Source organism: Pinus tabuliformis, chromosome 6 (genome assembly GCF_031772625.1).
Source record: "Pinus tabuliformis cultivar Carrire ecotype Pingquan chromosome 6, CPIR1, whole genome shotgun sequence".
NCBI classification, from domain to species: Eukaryota; Viridiplantae; Streptophyta; class Pinopsida; order Pinales; family Pinaceae; genus Pinus; species Pinus tabuliformis.
Window position 1 is genome coordinate 23966312 of NC_142292.1, and position 22275 is coordinate 23988586.

At 42.7% G+C, this 22275-nt stretch overlaps 1 protein-coding gene across 1 annotated transcript; it reads left to right on the forward strand.

The window, feature by feature from the left end:
- The first annotated feature begins 248 nt into the window (after positions 1 to 248).
- On the forward strand, positions 249 to 1487 carry LOC149257036 (uncharacterized). The gene has a single exon (XM_089452011.1). It carries the CDS (start codon positions 249 to 251, stop codon positions 1485 to 1487), a length of 1239 nt encoding a protein of 412 aa, XP_089308137.1.
- The last annotated feature ends 20788 nt before the right edge of the window (positions 1488 to 22275 follow it).

The following is a 22275-nucleotide window of genomic DNA, read 5'->3' on the forward strand; positions in this document are numbered from 1 at the left end:
ACAAGCGGGGGACGATGTCATCCAGGGCAAATAGCATACAATTGAAAGGGTACTTAGAGCACCGGACACCCTCCCACACCCCCCTCCATGAAGATTTTATCCTTCAATTGTAGAGGGCTGGCCAGCCCTGAGAAAAAATTGGCCCTGAAGCATCTCTTATTCTCGGAACCGGTTGACATCATCTTTTTACAAGAAACCCTATGCAAAGCAGACTTAGTCACCTCCATTCTAGACTCCTGGATGCCAGGATGGTCTTTTCCGCCATTGATGTATCTGGTCGATCTGGGGGAATTGCTATTGGCTTCAAGAACTGCACCATTAAACTGAAGAATATCTGGGGTGGAGGAGGTTTTTTGGGTGCGGACATATTCTCCAAGGACCTGGAGGAGGATCTAAGAATCCTAAATGTCTATGGGCCCTGTATCAACAGGGAGATCTTTTGGCAAAAGCTTTTCAGCTCCCCTCTCCTCCTAGCCGAGAATATAATTTTGGGAGGAGATTTGAACTTCTCTATGGGCTTCTCTGAATCCTGGGGACATATGGCACAAATCGACCCACTTTTTGACTTCTTTGAGCAGCTGCTCGAGGATCACCACTGGATTGATATCCCCTCGGCTAAGATACATCACACATGGAAGAACAACCGAACTGGAGAACAAAGCCTTGCCAGGAGGCTGGACCGCTTTATTATCAAAGAGGTGCTCAATAGTAATCACCCCAGATCTAGGCAGTGGGTTGGAAGTGGAGGGATATCGGACCACAGACCTATATATCTGGAAGTTGGAGCAAGACAACAGAACCTCAAAGCCCCTTTCAAGTTCAATTCCACTTGGCTCCAGGACTCCTCATATATTAAACTAATAACATATTTCTGGAAAGCACATCTGATCCCTGACGAAGCAGACCTAGCCACATGCTTTGTAAGGAACCTCTCTGAAATCAAGGTGCTATCAAGAGAATGGGCCAAAAAGAAACGACAGCAGGATGACCTAACGATATCTCTAGCAGAACAAGCTATTGCAGACCTAGAATCCCACTCGGAAGGAACCTATATCTCCCCGGATCAGAAAGTCATGTATGAAGGCCTTATCAATCAGAGAACACAAGTCCTCAGAGACCGAGAGGAAAGCTGGAGATTAAGAAGTAGAGCCATCTGGCTCAAGGAAGGGGATGAGAATACAAAGTTTTTCCACCGATTTGCAAATGGCCAAAAAGCGATCAATATTATCTGGGAGCTGCAAAATGAACAAGGACATCAGGTCCACACCTCCAGAGAACTTGCCTTCCTAGCCTCTTCACACTTCAGGAATATATACAAGGCCCCGAGAGAAGCAAGTCTATTAGAAATCATGAGAGTGGCTGAACTCTTCCCCAGATTTGTGGATGACGAGGATGCAAAGGAGCTTTCTAAAGAAATTATAATGGACGAGCTGGAAGCTACCATTCGGGGTTTCCAAAGAGACAAAAGCTCGGGTCCTGACGGCTAGTCCATCGAATTCTATCTAGCTTTCTTCGAGCTACTGGGCTGGGACCTTCTTAAAGTGATCAATCATTGCAATCTCTCTGGAAAGATCCCCTCGGCCATCAAAGCCACCTTCATCGCCCTCATCCCTAAATCCGATAAGCCAGTATCTTTCAATGATTTTCGGCCAATCTCGCTCTGCAACTGCCTCTATAAGATTATGGCCAAAATCCTTGCAAACAAGCTCAAGCCCATCCTTTCAGCCCATATAGCCTCTGAACAATTTTCTTTCCTCCATCGTCGTCAGATCCATGAAGCTATTGGCACTTCTCAAGAGCTTCTCCACTCAATGCAGAGCAAGCAATTGAAAGGAATGATCCTTAAGGTAGACCTCTCAAAAGCTTTCGATATGGTAAATCTGCTTTATATCAGAATGCTTCTCACCCACCTGGGTTTTCTGTTCATGTTCATTAAGAGGATTATGAGTTGTATTTATGATGTTCCGTTCAGTGTCCTTCTTAATGGCTCCCCCTCCCCTTTCTTCTCTGCCGAAAGAGGTCTTCGGAAAGGATACCCCCTCTCCCCCTTACTGTTCCTCCTCATCATGGAAGGGCTTAGCAGGCTGATAGCATCAGAACACAGGAGGGGCAGGATTAAAGGGATAAAAATCACGAAAAATTGTTCACTTACTCACCTCCTGTTCATAGATGATGTGCTCATCTTCTTAAACGGAAGCTTGGCTGACACCTCAGCCTTACAACTTGTCTTTGATCTGTTCCAGAAAGCTACAGGTATGATAATAAATGTTCATAAATCCACCCTACTAGCGACAGGTTGCTCGCATCATGAGGTCATCTATATAAAAAACCGCTTCCCTTTCCACCTTCACCCTATGGAGGAAGGGCTGAAATATCTTGGCTTCTGTGTGAAACATGGGGGATACAAAACAGCTGACTGGATATGGCTAATTAAAAAGGTGGAGAAGAGATTAAATGTATGGTATAATAGATATCTCACCAGGGCTAGGAGACTCACTGTTATAAAAGCAATGCTGGAAGCAACACCTGTATACTGGATGTCTTTGGCGGGATACCAAGAGGAATCTTAACCAGACTCCAAAAAATATGCTGCAAATTCCTATGGAAGGGGAACAAATAGGGGAACCTCTTTGCCTGGGTAAAATGGGACACCATAGCAAGGCCCAAGAAATGGGGAGGTTGGGGCATAAAAAGACTGGAATTTTTTGCAAAAGCTTTGGCAGCAAAGCTAGGATGGCAACTACTCACATCCCAAAGCCTCTAGAAAAAAGTAGTAGTGGAGAAATACATTGCCCCAGAAAGCATTTTCAGCTCGATTCGAAGGGAACACAAGGGAAGTGGAAGACACTCAATCATTTGGAAAGCAGTTCTCAATTCCCTCCCTCTCATTCGGGAGGGTCTAACATGGAGAATTCATCATGGGAACTCAGTCCGCATAGGTATAGACCCCTGGATAGGATGTGGCAATGCCCATCGACTGCCAGAACAGCTTACGGCTCATCTTATGGATCAGGGTGTCACACATATAGTACATATTGCAGACCCAGAAAACTCCACTTTTCTTTATCAGGCCTGGAAGACAACACCAGACCTCCACATCCCGGAACAGTGGCGGCAAGATTGGGAGATCTACACTGAAGCCCTCACACTGGCACACATCAGGATAACAGAAGAAGAAGATGAGATAGTCTGGGCACTTGCAAAAAATGGTTCATACACTCCAAAGGATGGATACCAAAAGCTCATGCAATAATTTCAGCCAGAAAATGCTCAGCAGTGGTGGAAAGCTATATGGCATCTCAAAGCAGCTCCCAGAACGCGTATGCTCATGTGGGGCATCCTCTTCAACAAAATCCCCACTGGCTCAAACTTGAAAAAACGATCCTTCCATGGACCCTTCTGGTGCCATCTGTGCAGGAGCAATGAGGAAGACACTGAACACCTTTTTTTGTCCTGCCTTATAGTCATTGAACAATGGTCCCTCCTTTATTCTCTCTCCCCCTCCCTCAATCGATGGCAAGGACAGTCAATCATCGAAGCCTAGCTGAATTGGCTGGAGAACCACTCGGGCAAAGATAGGAACATCCCTCTCCTCATGTGCTGGGCTATCTGGACGGTGAGGAATCGCGCAATTTTTTACCAAAAAATTCCATCCTGGCCAACCATCGTCTCCCACATCCTTGCAGATTTCGCTCTCATCCCTAATGACCCTCTGCAGGCCCCTCCTCGAACCATTTCCCCGGAACTCATTGATAAATCCTACCCCTGGGCCTACTTTGATGGCTCAGCCCAAGCGGAGGGATGTGGGGGTGGGGCCCTCCTTTACCTTAGGGATGACCACTGCTTCAAACTACAAATATATCTGGGAAGGGGCACTAATAATTATGCCGAGCTTTCTATAGCCAAACACCTCATACACTTTGCACTTGAGAAACGATGCACAAAACTACAACTGTTTGGAGACTCAAAACTTGTCTGCAACTGGCTCAACAGAAAATCTACCTGCACTGTTTTTACTTTGAGACATATTCTGGATGAGACACACAGACTTATAGCTGCTTTTGAAAAATTTGATTGTTATCACATTTACAGGGAGCGCAAGTCACGAGCGGACCACCTATCCAAGCAATCAGCGCAACGGCAAGAAGAGGACTGGTTAATACAGGAAGAAGTGGATGGAACCTTCTATCAACACTATCACAGGCCTTTTGTTGATCTACAGGCATAAAGGGAGATACAGCTCTGAAGGCGGTTCCATCATATCCACACTCTTTTTTTTGTTGTTAATATTTTTGCTTCTAGTTCGACCCATGGGGGTACTTCTTCTACAGGGCAGCGGTGCTACAGCTGCTAGAAAAAGATGACAGCTTAACCAAGGCCTGGGAGGATCAACGACATGTGATTGCGATATCGCAATATTGCATCGGAGCTATGCAAAGGAACGGGGCCGATTATGACTAAGACTATGATAGACTGGACCCGATAAAAACATAAACACCTTTTCATAAGATTTTAGATTCGTCAAATGGCATTTTTAATGTATTTTTACATATTTCGTTTATTAAGAAAAATACAAGGGGAGCACTGATGCAATGAAAAGTGGACCCAAAAGGGTTTGGGAATGAAAATGAATAATATTTCAAATCTGCCCAAAGCCATTTTTATGGGATTTTTCAGTGTTTTAACATATTTTCCAAATGCAAAGGTAATCCAAGAAACAAGTGGGATTTCGGGAGGAAAAAAAGTGGTAAGTGGTTTGGGCTGGGCTCCACCTAAGCCAATACATTGGCTACCATGTGTCCAGGCTAAGGAGAGAGAAAACCAGCCTCATCGGGCATTAACTCCCATACGAAAGAGCCGCCTGAAATGAATCACAATTGTTGGATCTAGATCTCCCAGATCAACGGTGGAGATGCAATGTAAATGTATAGGTGGATTCAAAGGACTTATAAGGTGGATTCATAATATTTGAAGTCTGATGAACAGTGTTTGGCAGAATTTTTCTATGTTTGAATGTATTTCTTTGTGTAAATAGAGAATGGTTGTTTCAGGGATTTCAAAGGCCCGATGCACTCATCCGTTGCAGAACAAGTGGCCACCTCCCCTAAAATTTTTAGCAATGATTATTTAACGCCTAGAAGGGGGATTCGAGAGGACAGAGGCTAGGAGCTAGAAAGCTCAAGAAGAGGAAATGAACAGACAATGCAGATTGGCTTTAAACCCACAGAAGATAGAAGACAAGGCATGCAGTGCTGAGACAGAGAAAAGACAGAGACAGAGAGTGATAGAGAGAGTTTGTGTACGCAGAGAGGCTTGAGGGGTTCAAGAAAAAATCTTATTATTGTATTTGTTGTGTGTTGAGACTCAAATTGAGCTCATACTATTGTAAAACTCTGCTTCTGAAGACATAATAGAGAGGCCACCACTAAAGGCTGGACCAGGGGATGTAGCCCAGGAGTTTTGGGTGAGCTCCATATTAAACTTACTGTGTTATGTGTGTTGTCTATTATGTTTCTTTAACTACTTCATTGTCTATGTATTTCAAAATCTTATCGATCCATTGCACAAAGTAACATAGGCAACATGAAGTGGGAGGATCTATAGAAACAGAAGTAGCAAATAATTATAGACTAGTCCCTTGATTTCACCTCTGCGGGAGATTGAGGAGGAGCTCACGAGAGTTTCTCCGAGGAGTGCGATCAGTCTGATAAGACAACGAATTCCATGCATACCACCCCCACCTACACTGCCACCTGTTTTACTATCTTCACTTTCAACTTCACCCACACCACCTCCGCCACCACCATAGTTTAATATGGAGAGCACAATAAAATTTCCAATATTGAGGGGAGTAGGGAACGAAGATCTGTACCAATTTTGATTCATGGTAAAGGCTATATGGGAAGCAAAAGGACTCGTGGATGAAAATATAAAGAAGGAAACACTTGTAAGTGCGTTGCAGGATCGGGCATTGACATGGTACATTAAGCATTCTAATGACCATCCAAACGCGGGGATCGTAGATATCCAGACCATGCTAAATAGGGAATTTAGTAGGCCAAAATCAGAGACGCAATCGATTATCGAGTTTAAGGAAATTGCGATGCTTCCAGACGAGACCCCCTGGGAGCTGGATCAGAGACTAAAAAGTATGATTCGCAAAGCCAACATGACTTTGACAGATGGAAAACATCGCGCATGGTTTGTGGCATCACTAACGCTGCATCTAAGGTCCGTGATGTCACAAGTGAAGTGCTCCAAGAGTTTGTGATGGAGCACCAGAGTGTGTTGGGGGCCCTTAGGGTGCAGCTGCAAGAATTATAGGTGTGGCCCCTGCAGGAAGGAACCTTGTCTACCCATGTCGTAGCAAGCACGTCAACAGTATAACATATGCTCTGCGTGAATATGGCTAATACGATAACCTTGCAAAAGGGAGCGCTAGTCTCGGAGAGCACAATGGATCGGGTGACGCTTAATACAATGAAAGGCATTGGCCTTAACTTGGTTTCCCTTCCCTGTGACACACTTTATCAGTTGCAGGATGGGATAACAACAAAACTCCATGCCAGAGAGAGCTGCACAATCTAGGTTCTGAGTGAGCAAAATATTAATATAGAATAGCTTAGCTTGCAACACGACGAGTTAGTGTTGCAAAACTGACAGTTTGTATAGACATTTGATGATGCTTTCCAGTGCGTTCCATAGTTGTCCATTGTAGCAGACCTACCAATAGAAGTGCGGATCCACTGTTTAGCAAGTGGAGTCCATAACGTGCCCGAGGAAATAACAAGAGTGCAGCTAGAGCTGAATCTCAAGATTGCCGAGCTGTGTCTGAAGGCGTAGCCTTCCACTCCCCCATAGGTCAAAGAAAAGCACATCAATGTTATTGCAGTAGGGATGGAAGAGATTAGAGGTGCAGTCCGCGACTGTACCAACATTTTGGAGTAGGCGTTGGAGGTCCTCACTATGTTGTAGGAGGACCCCAACATTCAGTGGCTGGAGACCGAGGCATGTGAACTCCAACAACAATATGACATCATTAGAGGGACTGTGCTTATAGTAGTCCTTACCCAGCGACTTGCAAGGATGCAGCAAGCCAAGGCTTTAAAAGGGAAGGTGGATGCAGCATGCCACAAGGAAGCAGTTCTAAAAGCATGTGTCCAACCATGGATTGATGAAGCTTTCTTAATCAAGATGGATATTGAAGGAAAGCTTGTGCATATTCAAGGGATGCATGCGCAGAAGTAGCGCAACACACCAAAAATAGAGGGTTCAAAATTAAGAATGCAACAGGTTTAGCAGGCAATAGCTCAGTGCATTGCCAACATTCAGGCTGTTCGGGACTAGCTGGAGGGACTCCGTGCTAAGATCACCACACCGAGAGAGTGACTCGAGGACGAGTCACGATGTTTGTGTTGGGGGCTTGTTGGGCATGGAATCCCCCCACAACATGTTTTTGGGCTCAAAGCCCAAGTTTTGAGTATTATTGTTGAAAAGACTCTGTGAATTGCAGGTGCGAAGTGCAAATTGTATGTTAGAGTCACAGGGTTGTCCACCCTAAGTTTTGAATCTAGTGTCGGCCTACCCATGGTCCGCGGACCATGGGATTGTATAAATAGAGCAAGGCTCTAAGTTGTAAAGAAAATTGGAGATACATAGAGGAACAAATGGAGTCTAGAAGATAGAGAGCATAGAGTGCTTTGGGTCATAGTAGTAGGAAGAGGTTCTGTAGCTGAGTGCGCAGAGGCCTACTAGAGTCTGCAGATGAGTGCGTGGACCCCTACAGCTGAGTGCATAGGGCGAAGTTGAGTCTGTAACCGAGGAAGGAATTAATAAAGAGAAGTTTTATCATAATTTTGTGTATCTATTCTTGGGTTAGTTCATGTTTGATGTAATTTGAAAATATACTGTTTATTTACTACACGCACCTGTATGAATGATTTATATTGTTAAGTATAACTTGAAGCATGCAAGTAGGCTAAGTTAATCAACTAACATTGGAATATCAGTGAAGTCTTGGGTAATAAAACAGAAGCATAGTGTTCAACCCTTGAGTAGGGTTGCGCAAAGGCAGTATCTTAGTCTACGAGGTATGGGTAAGCACGCGTAGCAACATGCGTGTAGGGTCAAACCACAGACCACTTGATACCCTCAAACATCTCTAGGGTGCAGAAACCTAGTTCTAGCACCCTCCCATACTACTTCGGGTGAGACCTCAGTCCGCGCTTCACGGAATGTTGCCGAAAGGGCCAGTAGTACTAGGATTTGTTTGGCTAAATCACCTTTGAACCTTGGTTAGGCCCCAACAAGCCAACAAATTTCTCACCAGATTAAAGTTGTTCCCCACATTCTAAGTGTAGCTAACTGAATTTTAGTTTTATCGCTATAAATGTTCTGAATGCGACAATACACTTCTAACTGCTTTATCCAGTTATCTAGCTTTTCAAGATTCATTTCGCCATCATAAATAGGTAACTCAAATTTAACATCAAGTTTCAAAAGAGATGTTTTCTTAGGTTTCTTTTCTATTTTAGATTCTGCACTAGAAGAAGAAGAATAAGAAGAGGAAGATGGAGATTATGGAGGTGAAGGAGGTTTATCATCCTTGCCAATACCTTTGTCCTTCTTCGATGGCTTTGAAGAAGAATCATCTCTCACATTCTTGTCTTTGTATAATTCTCCCAACATCTACTTCATGGTTAAGAATGCCTGCTAAAATTCTTCCTCACTCATCTTGGTTTTAGTGTTTTCACCTGCATTAGGTCCTGACATGGTCGATTTCTGAACGACTCATCGCTTTCCAATCTCTGGATCAATCTGCTCAAGGATTCCTTCTCCTCATTGCGACTTTGACCTAGTTAACATTCAATGGCACATTCTACAAACAAAATCTACTCTGATACCAAATTATATGATCTGAAATGATCATAAACTAAAAACTGATGTAGAATCGATTAGCCATTAATGATGTGAATGATAACTGAAAGCACGGAAATTGAGGCAAATTGCTTGAGTAGAAAACTTTATGACAACTGACTAAACATAAAATTGTTGTGTAACAGAAGTGAAAATGGTAAAATCATAGTTATACTAGACAACAAATTGATGACAGAGTTCATCCCTGATGGACTACGTCTTTGGGTCTACTTTCAAGATGGGCGACTGTTTTTATTAGGAATGAGAAGGAAGGAGTCAATTACACGGTGAATTAGATAGACTGAACTTACACATAGGCAATTTTGAACTCTTTCATTAGATAGCCCTCTAAACCAACTTTCCAATGCTGCTTATGGTTTCCAATTCTGACTCCCAATGCTCCTAAAACACTGAAATCAAAACAACCTCTAATATGCATCAGTGAAGCCCTGTAGCTTCACTCCCTCTGTTTGTCTGTACCATAATCCATACTAAGATGTGCCTCTGAGGTATCTGAAAACATACTTAGCAGCCTTCCGAAACAACTTGGTAGGCTTAACCATAGCTTGACTTAGCTGGTTCACCGCATAGCACAAATCAAGTAGTGTGTTCACTAAGTACATCAGTGAACCCAAAAGCTGTCGATACCCAATAGCTTCTACCACTTCTCCTGAACTAGCACCCTCCTTCCTCCAGTTACCTACTAGAGGAGTCTACATGGGCTTGCACTTCTCCATGTGAAATCTCTTGAGTATCTCATTAGCATACTTGCCCTGAGACAGAAACAACTCCCCATCCTTCTACCACACTTCCATGTGAAGGAAGTAGTGTATGAGACCCATGTCTTTCATCTCGAATTCTATTGCAAGGTCCTCCTTGCAAGACATGATCAACTAATCATCACCTGTTAATATGAGATCCTCATCATAAAGAAGAATGATCAACTGCTTACCTTACACCATGATGTGGTATGGGTTTCCATCTGCTTCACTCTTTGTGAAGCTCAACCCGGTGAAGTAGTTGTCGATCCTGGTGTACCAAGCATGAGGTGCTTGCTTAAGCCCGTATAAAGCTCTCTTGAGTCAGCACACATGTGACTCATGATTGAAGGTCTCAAAACCTTTCGGCTACTCTATGTACACCTCTTCCTCAATCTTGCCATTGAGGAATAGAGTCTTCATATCCATCTGATGGATCTTCCAACCCATCTATGCTGCTAGTGCCAACATCGATCTGATAGATGAGTACCTTGCTATAGGAGCAAAAGTCTCATCATAGTTGATCCCCTTGACTTGTGAGAAACCACAGGTAACAAATATTACCTTATATTTCTCCAAACCAGCATTAGCAGCTTTCTTTACTTTGTAAAGCCAACAGGAACTCACAAATGAATTGTTCTCCGGTCTTGGAACCACATCCCAAACACTATTATGAACTATGGAGTCATACTCCTCCACCATAGCATCAACCCAAATTAGCCACTACACTGCTTACTTAAAGGAAGATGGCTCGATCTCAACACATTCCCCAATAAGGGCCATGTATCCAGTGTACCTATCAGGTGACCTCCTCTATCTACGTTGAGAAGATGGTTCTCCCACATTCTCTCTCGCATCCGACAACAATCTGTCAGCTTCTCTCATGCGATTTTTCTCATCTTTGGAAGACTCTTCCTGAGTGGATGCCTCCACTCCTGGAACCTCTGCATGAGGCTAATTGACATTAGTCAGAGGCTCCTCCTCCTTAGGAAGCAAAAGTTCCTCCACAACCTGTCATTGGAGCTCCCTCTCAAGGGAAACTTGCATGGTCTTCTGCTCATCAAACTTAAGATCTCTGTGAAACACTATCCTCTGACTGGTAGGCAATTACACCTGATAGTTGCGAGGTGTATCAGTGTACACCACAAGTATTTCCAACTCAGCTGTCGGCTGAAGTTTCTTCTGAGCATGCTTGGTCACATGGAAATATACCTATGAACCAAAGATCCTGAAGTGACCCACATCTGGTGTCTTCATCCCAAGTATACGATGCGGGCTTCTATTATGCAAATAGACCATTGTGTTGCATGCCTCAGCCCACAAATGAAGTGGTAAGCCTTGGTCTTGCAGCATCACCTCAGCTGCCCCCACAATCGTTATGATCTTCCTCTTGGCCACCCCATTCTGCTGTGGGTAATGAGGTGCTGTCAACTCTCATTTAATTCCTTCCGCTACACAGAAGTCCTTAAAATCTTGAGAGGCATACTCTCCACCATTGTCGCTTCTTAAGGCCCTGATCTTCTTTCTTGATTCTTTCTCAACCAAACCTTTGAACTCACAAAACTTTAAGAAGGTTTGATCCTTCTTCTGCATGAAATAGATCCAGCATTTACGAGAAAAATCATCAATGAAAAACACATAATACATTTATTTAGTGGTGGATGCTATTGAGAATGGTCCACACACATCTATATGAAATCGCTCCAAGATTGCTTCAACTCAACTGTCTCGATCATGAAAGGAAATCTTGGCGTACTTTCCAAAAGGATAACCTTTGCATGTGTCCACTTGCTCAAAGTTTACCTTTGGGAAGTCCGGTAGAAATTTGCTGCACTATCTTCAAGGCCCCATGATGCAAGTGGCCCAACCGCCTATGCCATAACTCGCGAATGTCTTGGCTTTTCGTCAATTCTACTTTCGAACTCAATGCAACACAATCATCTACCTCTAGCTTGTAGATATTCTTCACTCGAATCCAAATCCTCTTGGTCTGACCCGTGGCTATGTGTCTCAAGAATGCCTTTCCTTTACTAAAGACAACATTGTAGCCTTTGTCTTCCAACATCATGATCGATACCAAGTTCTTCATCAGTCCAGACACATACTTTACATCATTCAGGGTGAGAGGAGCTCCATGCCCCCTCTAAAAAACAACCATGCCTTCACCTGAAACACGGTACTTTGCATCATCGCCCATATCTATGCACATCTTGAGGTATTTCTCCTCCAAGGTACTAAATAAACTTTTATCCTGGGTCATGTGGAATGAGGCTCCACTATCCAGGTACCAAACACAACCCACCGTTGATGAAACCATGCATGCGATGAGGGTAAAATCCAAATTGAACTGTGAGGCCAGTGCCTCACCTTCTGATCCTTTCGAGGATCCCTTCTTGGATTTCTTCAATGGACAATTAGTTGCATAATGTCCCACCTCATGACAATTATAGCATCTAACTTTAGATTTGCCAATCTTCTTCCCACCATGAGAAGAACTCAATTTGGAATGGGAAGCCTTCCCTTTCCCTTTCTTTGCCTTACTTGCTAAGGCTAGATTTTCTTCATCATCATGCTTAGATGAAGAACCATCTCTGGTGCTTCTCCTAATCTCTTCCTACATTAGATCCAACCACTGGGCAATTTCTCTATTTAATTCACTGAGTCCTGGTAGCTATTCGATCTCTTTGCAAGACCAAGGAGAGAAAGGCTCACCATATCATCATCGATTATCGTTATTCCTACACTACCAAGCTCATCTCTACAGGTGGTGAGCTTGTTCACATATGTAGAAATAGTGTCGCCCTTTTCACACTTGATTTTATGAAGCTTTTCCTTGAGCGCCAGTTTCCATTGGTCGCTACTGTATTGATATAGGTCCTTCAATGTCTTCCACATTGAATAAAGTGTCTCCTTCCCATGGAGACTCGATAAAATATGGTCTCGAACGCCGTGCAGAAGAATCCTTCTCGCTTTCGCCACCCACTTCTTCCATTCAGTCAATTCTTGTGCATTAGCTGTAGCTGGCTTGGGAATTTCTTGATTAATGAAATCCTTCAAACCATTGTCTTCTAATATCGCTTCCATGCGATCCTTCCATGCTATGTAATTCGAGTTACCATCCAAGGCATACTCGAGTCTCAAGCCATTGAACCCCATTGATGAACTTTGAGGTGTGATAATAAATCGATTTTGTACCTGCAATCAATAACTTCAAACTTTGAATCTTTTCCCTTCTTAGTATGTTGTTCACAGCTTTGAACACCGTTTCTCTGATACCATGTAGAAATTCTCACTGTAGATTAACCTGATTATGCAATGTACTAAAGAAAAATAATTAATATACTTCTACAATCAAACTTGCGGAAGCTTAATCGATTTGAGCAAGATCAAACAGAACATGTATAACAGAGAAGAAGAATCAATACACATGAAACATAGAAGAATACTTTCGGGAAAGCCTCAGCTAAAAACCCTGCTATCTATATTATCATACAAGGTGGAAATACTTTAGAATTATACAAAGCCTTAGCTCTCACAGCTAGGCAGGTCTTAGTACCATCCTCCTCGATGCTTGATGGTCACTTTAATTGCTTATTGAATTAAACAACGAAGTGCAACATTAATTGTCAACCCAGGGAAGTCTTGTTATTTCAAAGGCAACTATGTACTATATGCACTCAATTTTAAAAGCAACAAAAGTTATATTACAAACAAATCACGCCTTAAATTGACAAACTAAAGCTCCACTCTGCATTACAACAATTACACTCTATTGTAGATAACTAAAGAATGCTTAATTCCATTCAAAGAATCATATAATGAAAAGGAATCAATCTGCAAAGAAAACAATGGTTGTGTTGTAACAGAGAGTTAGGACCCTATCCACAGAATGGGAATCTCCAACACCTACCTTTGATTAACTAGCTTTCCAATTCACTCTGTAACTTAATCACCAGTGAAACACTCATGAATTAACTTTGAATAACACAACAATCAATTAAGAAAGAAACAGAGTTTCAACAAAAGGTATTATAAACAATATTCAGGGAACAATACTTGTTAACAAGGCATGAATAAAAGACACACTTGACACACTGCAGAAATATAATGGGTGAATCTTGTGATGAAGGTGGGCCATGTCCTTCTTGTTATAGACATTTTTGTGCCTTACAACATAGAGCATGAAATTTCCATAATCTAAGGGATCCAAAGTCCCTAAACATGTTGTTCCTACCCCTAGAGGAACAAGGCTAACAAACCACAGCAATTCACAGAAGTTCTCCACCAAAAACTGCTCAAAAAACAAGTCAATTCAGGATCATTTCAGTGGCTACACTAGTTGTTTGCGCTGAATGTCAAAGCCAACACTGGCTACCTGCGTTGAATGTCAAAGGGAACACTGGCTACCTGCGCTGAACGAGAATGGACAAGTGGCAGACTAATTTCTCAAGGTGTCAAAGCCCAGGAAGCTTCCAAAATGACACTTGCCTCAGGGAATTCGACTAGTGATGAGTAAGAGGTTCCAAATCTCCAAGTGGAAGCAAGAACCTCCAAGTGGACTCAAGAACTGACAGAGGGAGAGGACACTAGTCAGATCTCAAGCTGACTCATCCTCTCTCCAAACATCTATATATGGATCTCTCCTCCATGAGATCTAGAGGCTGGAATTTTGTTATTGCAAAGAATTGCTGTTGGTTTGAGATTGGAATCATTGGGTGCTTAATGCTTTGAAGGGGGTGAAGATAGGAATTCCATTTGCTGGGAAGGAGATGCTGGATTGGAGCCCTCTGGGTTGTATCTCTTCCTGAACCTTGTTATTTATCAATAAAGCTATCTTGGTTTCTCCTATATGCTAATGTATTTTTGATGTATGATTGCATTAGTATATTTAGTTTGTTTCTAATCCTGAACTAGTTATGAATATGAATCCATGTCTTGTGTAGTGTTCTCTTCTTGTGATCTTGCAGAAACCTCTTGAAGCTGGGCGAGCGAGAAGGCAAGTAGTTGGGAACTCTCCAAGAGAAGAGAAGCCAGATCGAGGGACAAACAGAAGACACCAGTTAGTTCATCCATCTCTCTCTTCATTCTTAATTCATAAAGGAAGAATACTAGAATAGCTATCTCTGTTTGTTGCTAAGGCACTGTCACACCTTAGGTGGATAGGATCGTCTTGCATAGGCATTTTTCCCCACAACAAATTGGCGACTCCGCTGGGGAGATTTGTTTAGTCATTTTATTTGTGTTTATATAATTGTTTGTTTCATAGACTCGACAGCAACAATCGAACTGCATCTGCTTCTCCCGGATGCAAAGTAGACAGTTGCTGCTTTGATCCAATCACTGGACTTGTCTATGATCTGAATAATGGACTCACGAATGATTTGATGATCCTTTGTGATAGATCTTAGTAGCCCCTCAAAGCATCCCTTTGATTACACCTTGCTTGTTGCTTTGATTTGGCCTGAAACAGTAGATAAAATAGCAATCTGTGACCCAGAACCTGTGGGAAACGAGAGTTTCTCCTTCAGCGCAGACCCAGTGAAGGGATTCTACATTTCAACGCAGGTCCCGTGAAGGCTACCTTCGCTGAATGTCAAAACCCCTATGTTGAGGTTGCGCTGAACCAGTTTTCCCTTGTGCAGCTGGGGTTCTCTGCTCTGTTTTGCCTTGTTTTGATCTCTGATTTTTGCAGCCTGTAACCAGCATAGGTACCAGTCTGATAACTCCTTTTCTCTGCTTAGATTCCGCCTCCTTTTTTACAAAAAGACTGTGAGTGTTTTTATGTGTTTGTGGCATCATTTACAGTTTTCCTTTGCATGAGTGAAATAATCATCCTGTAGCCCTTGATTCAGGCCTGTTGATTGTGATCTTAGAAGAGAGTTCATTGGCTGTTTGCAGATTGATTATACATTTACTTTTGCATTTGGTTTGAGTTTGTCTCTTTTAAGTGTCAAAACAAGTATTCATTTCGAAAATCGTTAAGTGTTGTAATCTCTTCTACCCTCTCTGATTTCGAAAAAGTAACCTTGTTTGTATTTGTCATTTAAAAGCAAATTCAAAGTTGTACAAAAAGCTTTCTTTGTAGGCATCAATACTAAGAAAGAGGAAAACAAACACCTGCATTGTGCATTTGCATTTGATAAGTTTGCATGTTGGATTTAGGAAAAGTGCATTAGAGTGTGTTGATTGCTCTTTGAGAAAAGATGGTGTCTTTCTTTTCCCTTAGTAGCTAGGATTTTCAAAGTTGAAAAGATATAAAGCTTGCTTATCATCTTTAGACTGCATTTAGGAATTTGTATCATACATCTCATGGTGAACCTTGAAAGGCAAACTTTAAAAATATCAACCTAAAATAAATTGAATGAACTTAACAACGCTTTGCAACATAACGCACAACATAGAGGTCTAGGCTAGAGACATGTTCTGGCGTCGTTAAGCCTGGTGACTGTCGATCTCGTGGATGGTGGGTGATTCCTCCTGAGGGACGATAGCGCCAGTACGGATTGTGCTCCCACGTATCGTCGCGTATATATTGGGATACCCCTATAGGCATAAAACCTTTATCCTTAGGAAGCCGTGTCGACCACCCTACTGATCGCAATGCATTGAACACAGCATTCAGGAAGATCGACCGCCCGTACCCTAAAAAGTATTCTGCGGTTTTGCGAAAAGTTTGGCACACCCTCTGCCTAGAACTCCAGAGCAGTTCCTTTTGGCCTTTTTCAGACTCTATAATGGAAAAAGTCCATCCGAGCATTTGTCACTTCGGGCTCGTTAAAACATCGAAGGAGACTAGAGTCATATTTAGCTTTTTCTCGACTCTTTAAAACTGAAAAAGCAAGTTGTGTCTAAGCGTCGTTAAAAATTTATTTTAAATGGAACAATCACCCTTATTCCTGCGTTGATCTTTAGGTTGAAAAAATGGAGCACACCAACCAAGGAATTCCCCTTGGTGGAAATCCTAGTCCCTTCTCCTCTTGGGGAGATGTTGGTGCGCCCCATATGGCCACATTGTCGCTTCCAGGAGTGACAATTGGCCTGCCAGTCTGGCTCTTTTCAACCAATGTCATTCAGAACACCACCATTCCTGAACAGTCGAGTCAATAGTTAGACCAGACTAGAGTTGCCAACCAGCCTTCTACCTCATCTAACTCTTCCTCTCCTCCTTCCTCTTCGCTTGACAGAACTGGTAAAACAAAAAACCAAGTTCCTAAGGAGAAGAAGGAAAAGAAGAAGAAAGAGAAGAAGAATAAGGAGCCAAAGGCGACTGGGGGCAAACAAGTGTCGTCTGACAAAAATCCACACACAGCACTGACCAGGCCTAAATCGCCATGTGTCATATGCAAGGGAGACCACTTCCACAGAGATTGTCCCTGCATCCCTCGGATACTAAGGGACTGGTCTCCCCGTTTGCACAATTCGGTAGCATCAACCTCTGATAGCCATGTTGACTGCTCACCGTCAACTAGTGAAAGTGAAGCCACAGGACAGAGAGGGAAAGCTAGATTTCCCTGCAAACTGTGTGAAGGCGATCACGCCATCCACCGTTGTCCCTTCTTAGATGAAGCTAAAAGAGTTTTGGAAGATCGCCCGATCTTACGAGCGCAACTTCCTCCTGGATATCAAAAACTCCTGCCAAGTCCTTTACTAGTTGAGAAACCGACTGGCCCGCCCAGGTGGTTAGCCGAAGCACCTATCATTGAAGATGAACCATCTGGATCCATGCCTGACGAAAGTCAAAAGGTTGAGACGGCAGTTGACCCAGTTTTGCCTTCAGAGGCTCTATCTTCAAATGATACCATCACAGAGGAGAATAAAGACGACACCGTCCAAATTCTCTTCATCAACACAGACTCCGACGAACAAGGGGGCAATTTGCCCATTCCTTTGTCGCAGGAAAGAAATTCGTCAGAGTCATACCCGGCCGTCTATTTGGTCCCACCACCAAGCAACCTGGTTGTGTCCTTCGACTGGAACCAACTAGGCAGACCCCATTTGCGAGCAAGCATACCATTCAAAATTAGCGTTCAAATATACGGAATGGTAATGGCTGGCACTATCATTGATGAGGGGGAATCTGTGAGTATCCTTTCCTCTATTTCTTGGAAAGCGCTTGGTTCGCCAGCGCTTTTGCCTGAAATGAGAAATCTATCAGGCTTTGATAAAGGAACCAGTCGACCTTTAGGGATCCTCCCCAATGTGCCCATAACATTGAAAGGGAAGACCGTTCAAATGAACGTGATGGTCGTTCAAGGACCCTTGGATTATAACCTACTCCTTGGACGAGACTATATATATTGCATGGGAGCCATCGTCTCCTCACTCTTTAGAGTAATGTGTTTTCCGCATGAAGGAAGAGTGGTCAAGCTCGTGGACCAGCTTTCATTTCCCGGATCACGCATCGCAAATAGTCATATACCATCCCTAAATGGTCTCTTCATGCAAGAAATGTCTCAACCCACGGTCCGTCCTCCCGATGAGCGCGAGTAATCCGGAAGGATATGACTGGAACCCAGGGGGCATGCGTCCTGGTCTGCTTCGGCAGGAAAAATTTGGGTATAGAGTAGGTTTCTGCAGGAGAATATGACTAGTCTGTACCCCGCCCATGCTGGAAGAGGGTTATTCTAGAATAAGATTCTCTTGTCAAAGTTACGTGTTTGGCACTAAGGTCATTCACCTTTGTCTATCTCGGTAGACACCGCCGAAGAAGTGTTTTGTTTGAAAGATTAACGGAACAATCTTTGGGTAACCTGAAAGAGGTAGTGTTACACTAAAAAATGTCACCATGGCTATTTACAGTTAGTATGGCTCTATCAACAGTCATGCTATCCTCTTAGGCAAGTCTTATGCCTCTGCTCTCCATGTCAAACTCCAAAAAGAGAGAAAGTCTTTATAAATGTATTTATCTCTGGGTACGCAGGTTCTCTCAACCTTACCTGCGGGTACGCACCCAATGTTCACAAAATCTGCGTCCTTGGACGCTCTGTATGTTAAGGGGCAGGTGTGTCCCCCTGTAAAGGTCAAAATGCGCAAGTTTCATCTTTAAAAAGTTACTTGTGGTCATTTCTAGAGCATTCTAGAAGGTTGTTCGACGTGTATTGAGCGCCTCTAGATGGTCCATGTACCCCTACCAAAGAGGAACTTATCCCATCAATAAGGGAGCTATCCCATCCAAAGAGGGGATTATCCCATTGATGGTGGACCTGATTAACTTCCTCTTGAGCACTATAAATACAGGCATTGGGCCAGAAGGAAGGGAGGTTGGAAGCTAAACATTTCTAAGGGTAGATGTTGCGGGAATTAGGACTCCCATTTAGAAGCTTGTGAGGAGAGATTGCCATCTTTGCTTGTTCTATTTGGAAGTGGGTGAGCTTTGTCAAAGTAAAGGAGAACTCTTGATGGACCCTGGGAGGGACTTGCACAACACCAAGGCTCAGGTTGTAATTGTTCCTTTTGTTACCTATTAATGCAAATGAGTCCATTCTTCTCAATAACTTGTTATTTATGAGTTGTTTGATGTACTCCTTGGTCTATATGTTAAATATGTTTTATTCTATGAGATTATCAAGTGCTATTTAATCGTTTGATTGTTAGTGGATGCAGGTTTCAAAGTGAAGGAGGAGCTCATCCGGATCAGCGGAGCTGGACTACTACAACAGCGTGGGACTACAAGTAGGATCTAAACACTTGATTTCTTATATAGTAAATGCATGTTTAGAGAAGGATTGCTCTTGTTTGTCACTAGAGAGTCTTAGGCTCCTAGGGAGGTTGGTTGTGTCCGCACAATCGACTCTTTCCGCCTGACAGGTAGGCCTTTCCTGGTAGAACGAATGTTTTACTTGCAAATTGAGGGGTAACTTCGAAATCATACTTAATACCTGGGGGCATGCAAACCTTTTGTAGTGCAAGCAAGGGGCGGCTATTTATTTTTTAAATTTTTAGGTCCTTCCCTTTAAACCTGTAGGTCTAACCCTTTAAACTCGTAGGATTAGTCGTTTCCAAACTTGCATGACGAAAGGATCCGGAGCAAAGCTTTGTAAGATGAAGCTCCATAAAAAATACCATCTTCAATGAGACATTCTTATCACATGACTGGGTATTCGAGCAGTTTTAGCACACAGTTCATGCTCGTTAAAAAATAAACGCAAAATCTGAGAAGTTTTAGCACATAGTTCATGCTCGTTAAAAAATAAACATAAGACCGAGAAAATGTTTCCACCCGCGTTTAAGCTCGTTAAAAAATGAACTATCCCGGTAAATAACCAATGTGAATGTAATATCATCAGCCATTAAAGCCTTGGTCATGTTTGCACCGTCACCTCCACTTTTCATTTGGCCGATCGTTCACCTCCATATGATTGTTTACCCATTTTGAGGAATAGCTGCGAAGAGTAATTTCACCTAGCCATCCTTGTGACACTGCCGTGATTGGAAAATTCCAACCTGTACCTGGAATCAGCTGCTAACCCTGTTTATCACTCGTTCCTCAAAAGACGAGTCTTCTTTAAGCTCTTTTCAACTGACTCATAAAATATAAAAAGATTGCCGAGTCCTTGGCCTTCCAGCTCGTTAAAGGGACAGGAAGAGCTATCCCTCCTCTATATTTTAATCTTTTTTGGACCTGAGGGATTATTGCACAAAAAGATCGAGCGCTTGTTTTATTCGGCTCGTTAAAACTATCGAAAACTCATCCCTTCTGTATTGTTTTATAATTTTTCGGACTTAAGGGGTTAGATGACGAAAAAGGACTTTTGGAGTTAACTTTATGTACCTTTTCAGACTCTCTAAAAATGAAAAGTACCGAGTTATCTTTGTCGTTAGACTCGTTAAAATCATTAAATAGCGACAAACTTGTCTTTAGACGAGAACGAGTTTCACTATCACTAGGCTCGTTAAAACATAGCGATGGGCTTGCCCGAAGGGCAGTTTATAGAACAAGCATATGTTATCCTCCTCAAGCTTGACAAAAATAAAGAGGTACTGGTCAGCAATGACTGGGGAAAAATTGGGAGAAACTAAAGAAAACTTTGATGGTAGCAAGTCGCTCTTGAACATGACACTTTTCCTCCATACCACAATCGGGTTGGGTTGTTTCATTCACCGGTCACATCCATGGTCTCGCCATACCATCCATATTTGGGGTAATGCTACCAATCCATCACATCAGTGTCGCCATATGTTCAAGAGAAGTCGTTCAGAAAAAGTCAACCGTGTCCCATCCATTGCCATACATTATCCTTCATCCTTTCATGACCGCCACCCTGAATCATATGTCACAGATCGTTTTCACCTCCATTAAAATCATTAGCTCCATCCCGTGTCACTGATGTGGGATTCATTAAGGCCCTCCTTTGACGGATCGCTTCTTGTCGACATCAGCTCATTATCCAAGAAGTTGATCTAGGAACAACCCCTTCAATACTTTGAAGCTTGCATGCCTCAATGGCAAGTTTCTCACTTCCGGCGACAGGTATACATCAATGACCTTCGACCGAAAGATTTTGCGTCCTTTATTCACACCACGTGAATTGTAATGCAGTACCTTGAGGGTCATTATCATTATCGATGATTCCTCTCGCGCTTGTTAACGGTTTACATCATTGACCGGTAATCAAGCGATGTCTTTCCATGTTCGACTTCAGAACATTTCTCACGTGGATCGACTTGTACTTAGAGTGAAGATCGAACGAGTTTGAAGACCCCAGATCTAGTTTCATCCATCTGAGCTGCGATATATATTCAGGAAAGATAAAGACATTGACATGTACATCATTGCAGCAGATAATCATCCTACTCAAAGGATGATAATTTCATTAAAATTATCAGTCTACCATCAGACGATTGTCTGTTCTATGTACAGAAAAATGAATTTATAAAGCTGAGCATGGGAATGCCCGCCTCAGCTAGATCATGAAAGAAGTATGAAAAATAATGTATTGTATTGTATCTTATTACAGGTCTCCTCTCAGCATTTGATGAACTTCGGATCCCCCTGATAAATCATTTCACCCGATAAACAACCTCATACTTTAGGGGGCAACTGTTATAGACATTTTTGTGCCTTACATCATAGAGCTTGAAATGTCCATAATCTAAGGGATCCAAAGTCCCTAAACATGTTGTTTCTACCCCTAGAGGAACAAGGCTAACAAACCACAGCAATTCACAGAAGTTCTCCACCAGAAACTGCTCAAAAAACAAGTCAATTCAGGATCATTTCAGTGGCTACACTAGCTGTTTGCGCTGAATGTCAAAGCCAACACTGGCTACCTCCGTTGAATGTCAAAGGGAACACTGGCTACCTGCGCTGAACGAGAATGGACAAGTGGCAGGCTCATTTCTCAAGGTGTCAAAGCCCAGGAAGCTTCCAAAATGACACTTGCCTCAGGGAATTCGACTAGTGATGAGTAAGAGGTTCCAAATCTCCAAGTGGAAGCAAGAACCTCCAAGTGGACTCAAGAACTGATAGAGGGAGAGGACACTAGTCAGATCTCAAGTTGACTCATCCTCTCTCCAAACATCTATATATGGATCTCTCCTCCATGAGATCTAGAGGCTGGAATTTTGTTATTGCAAAGAATTTTTGTTGGTTTGAGATTGG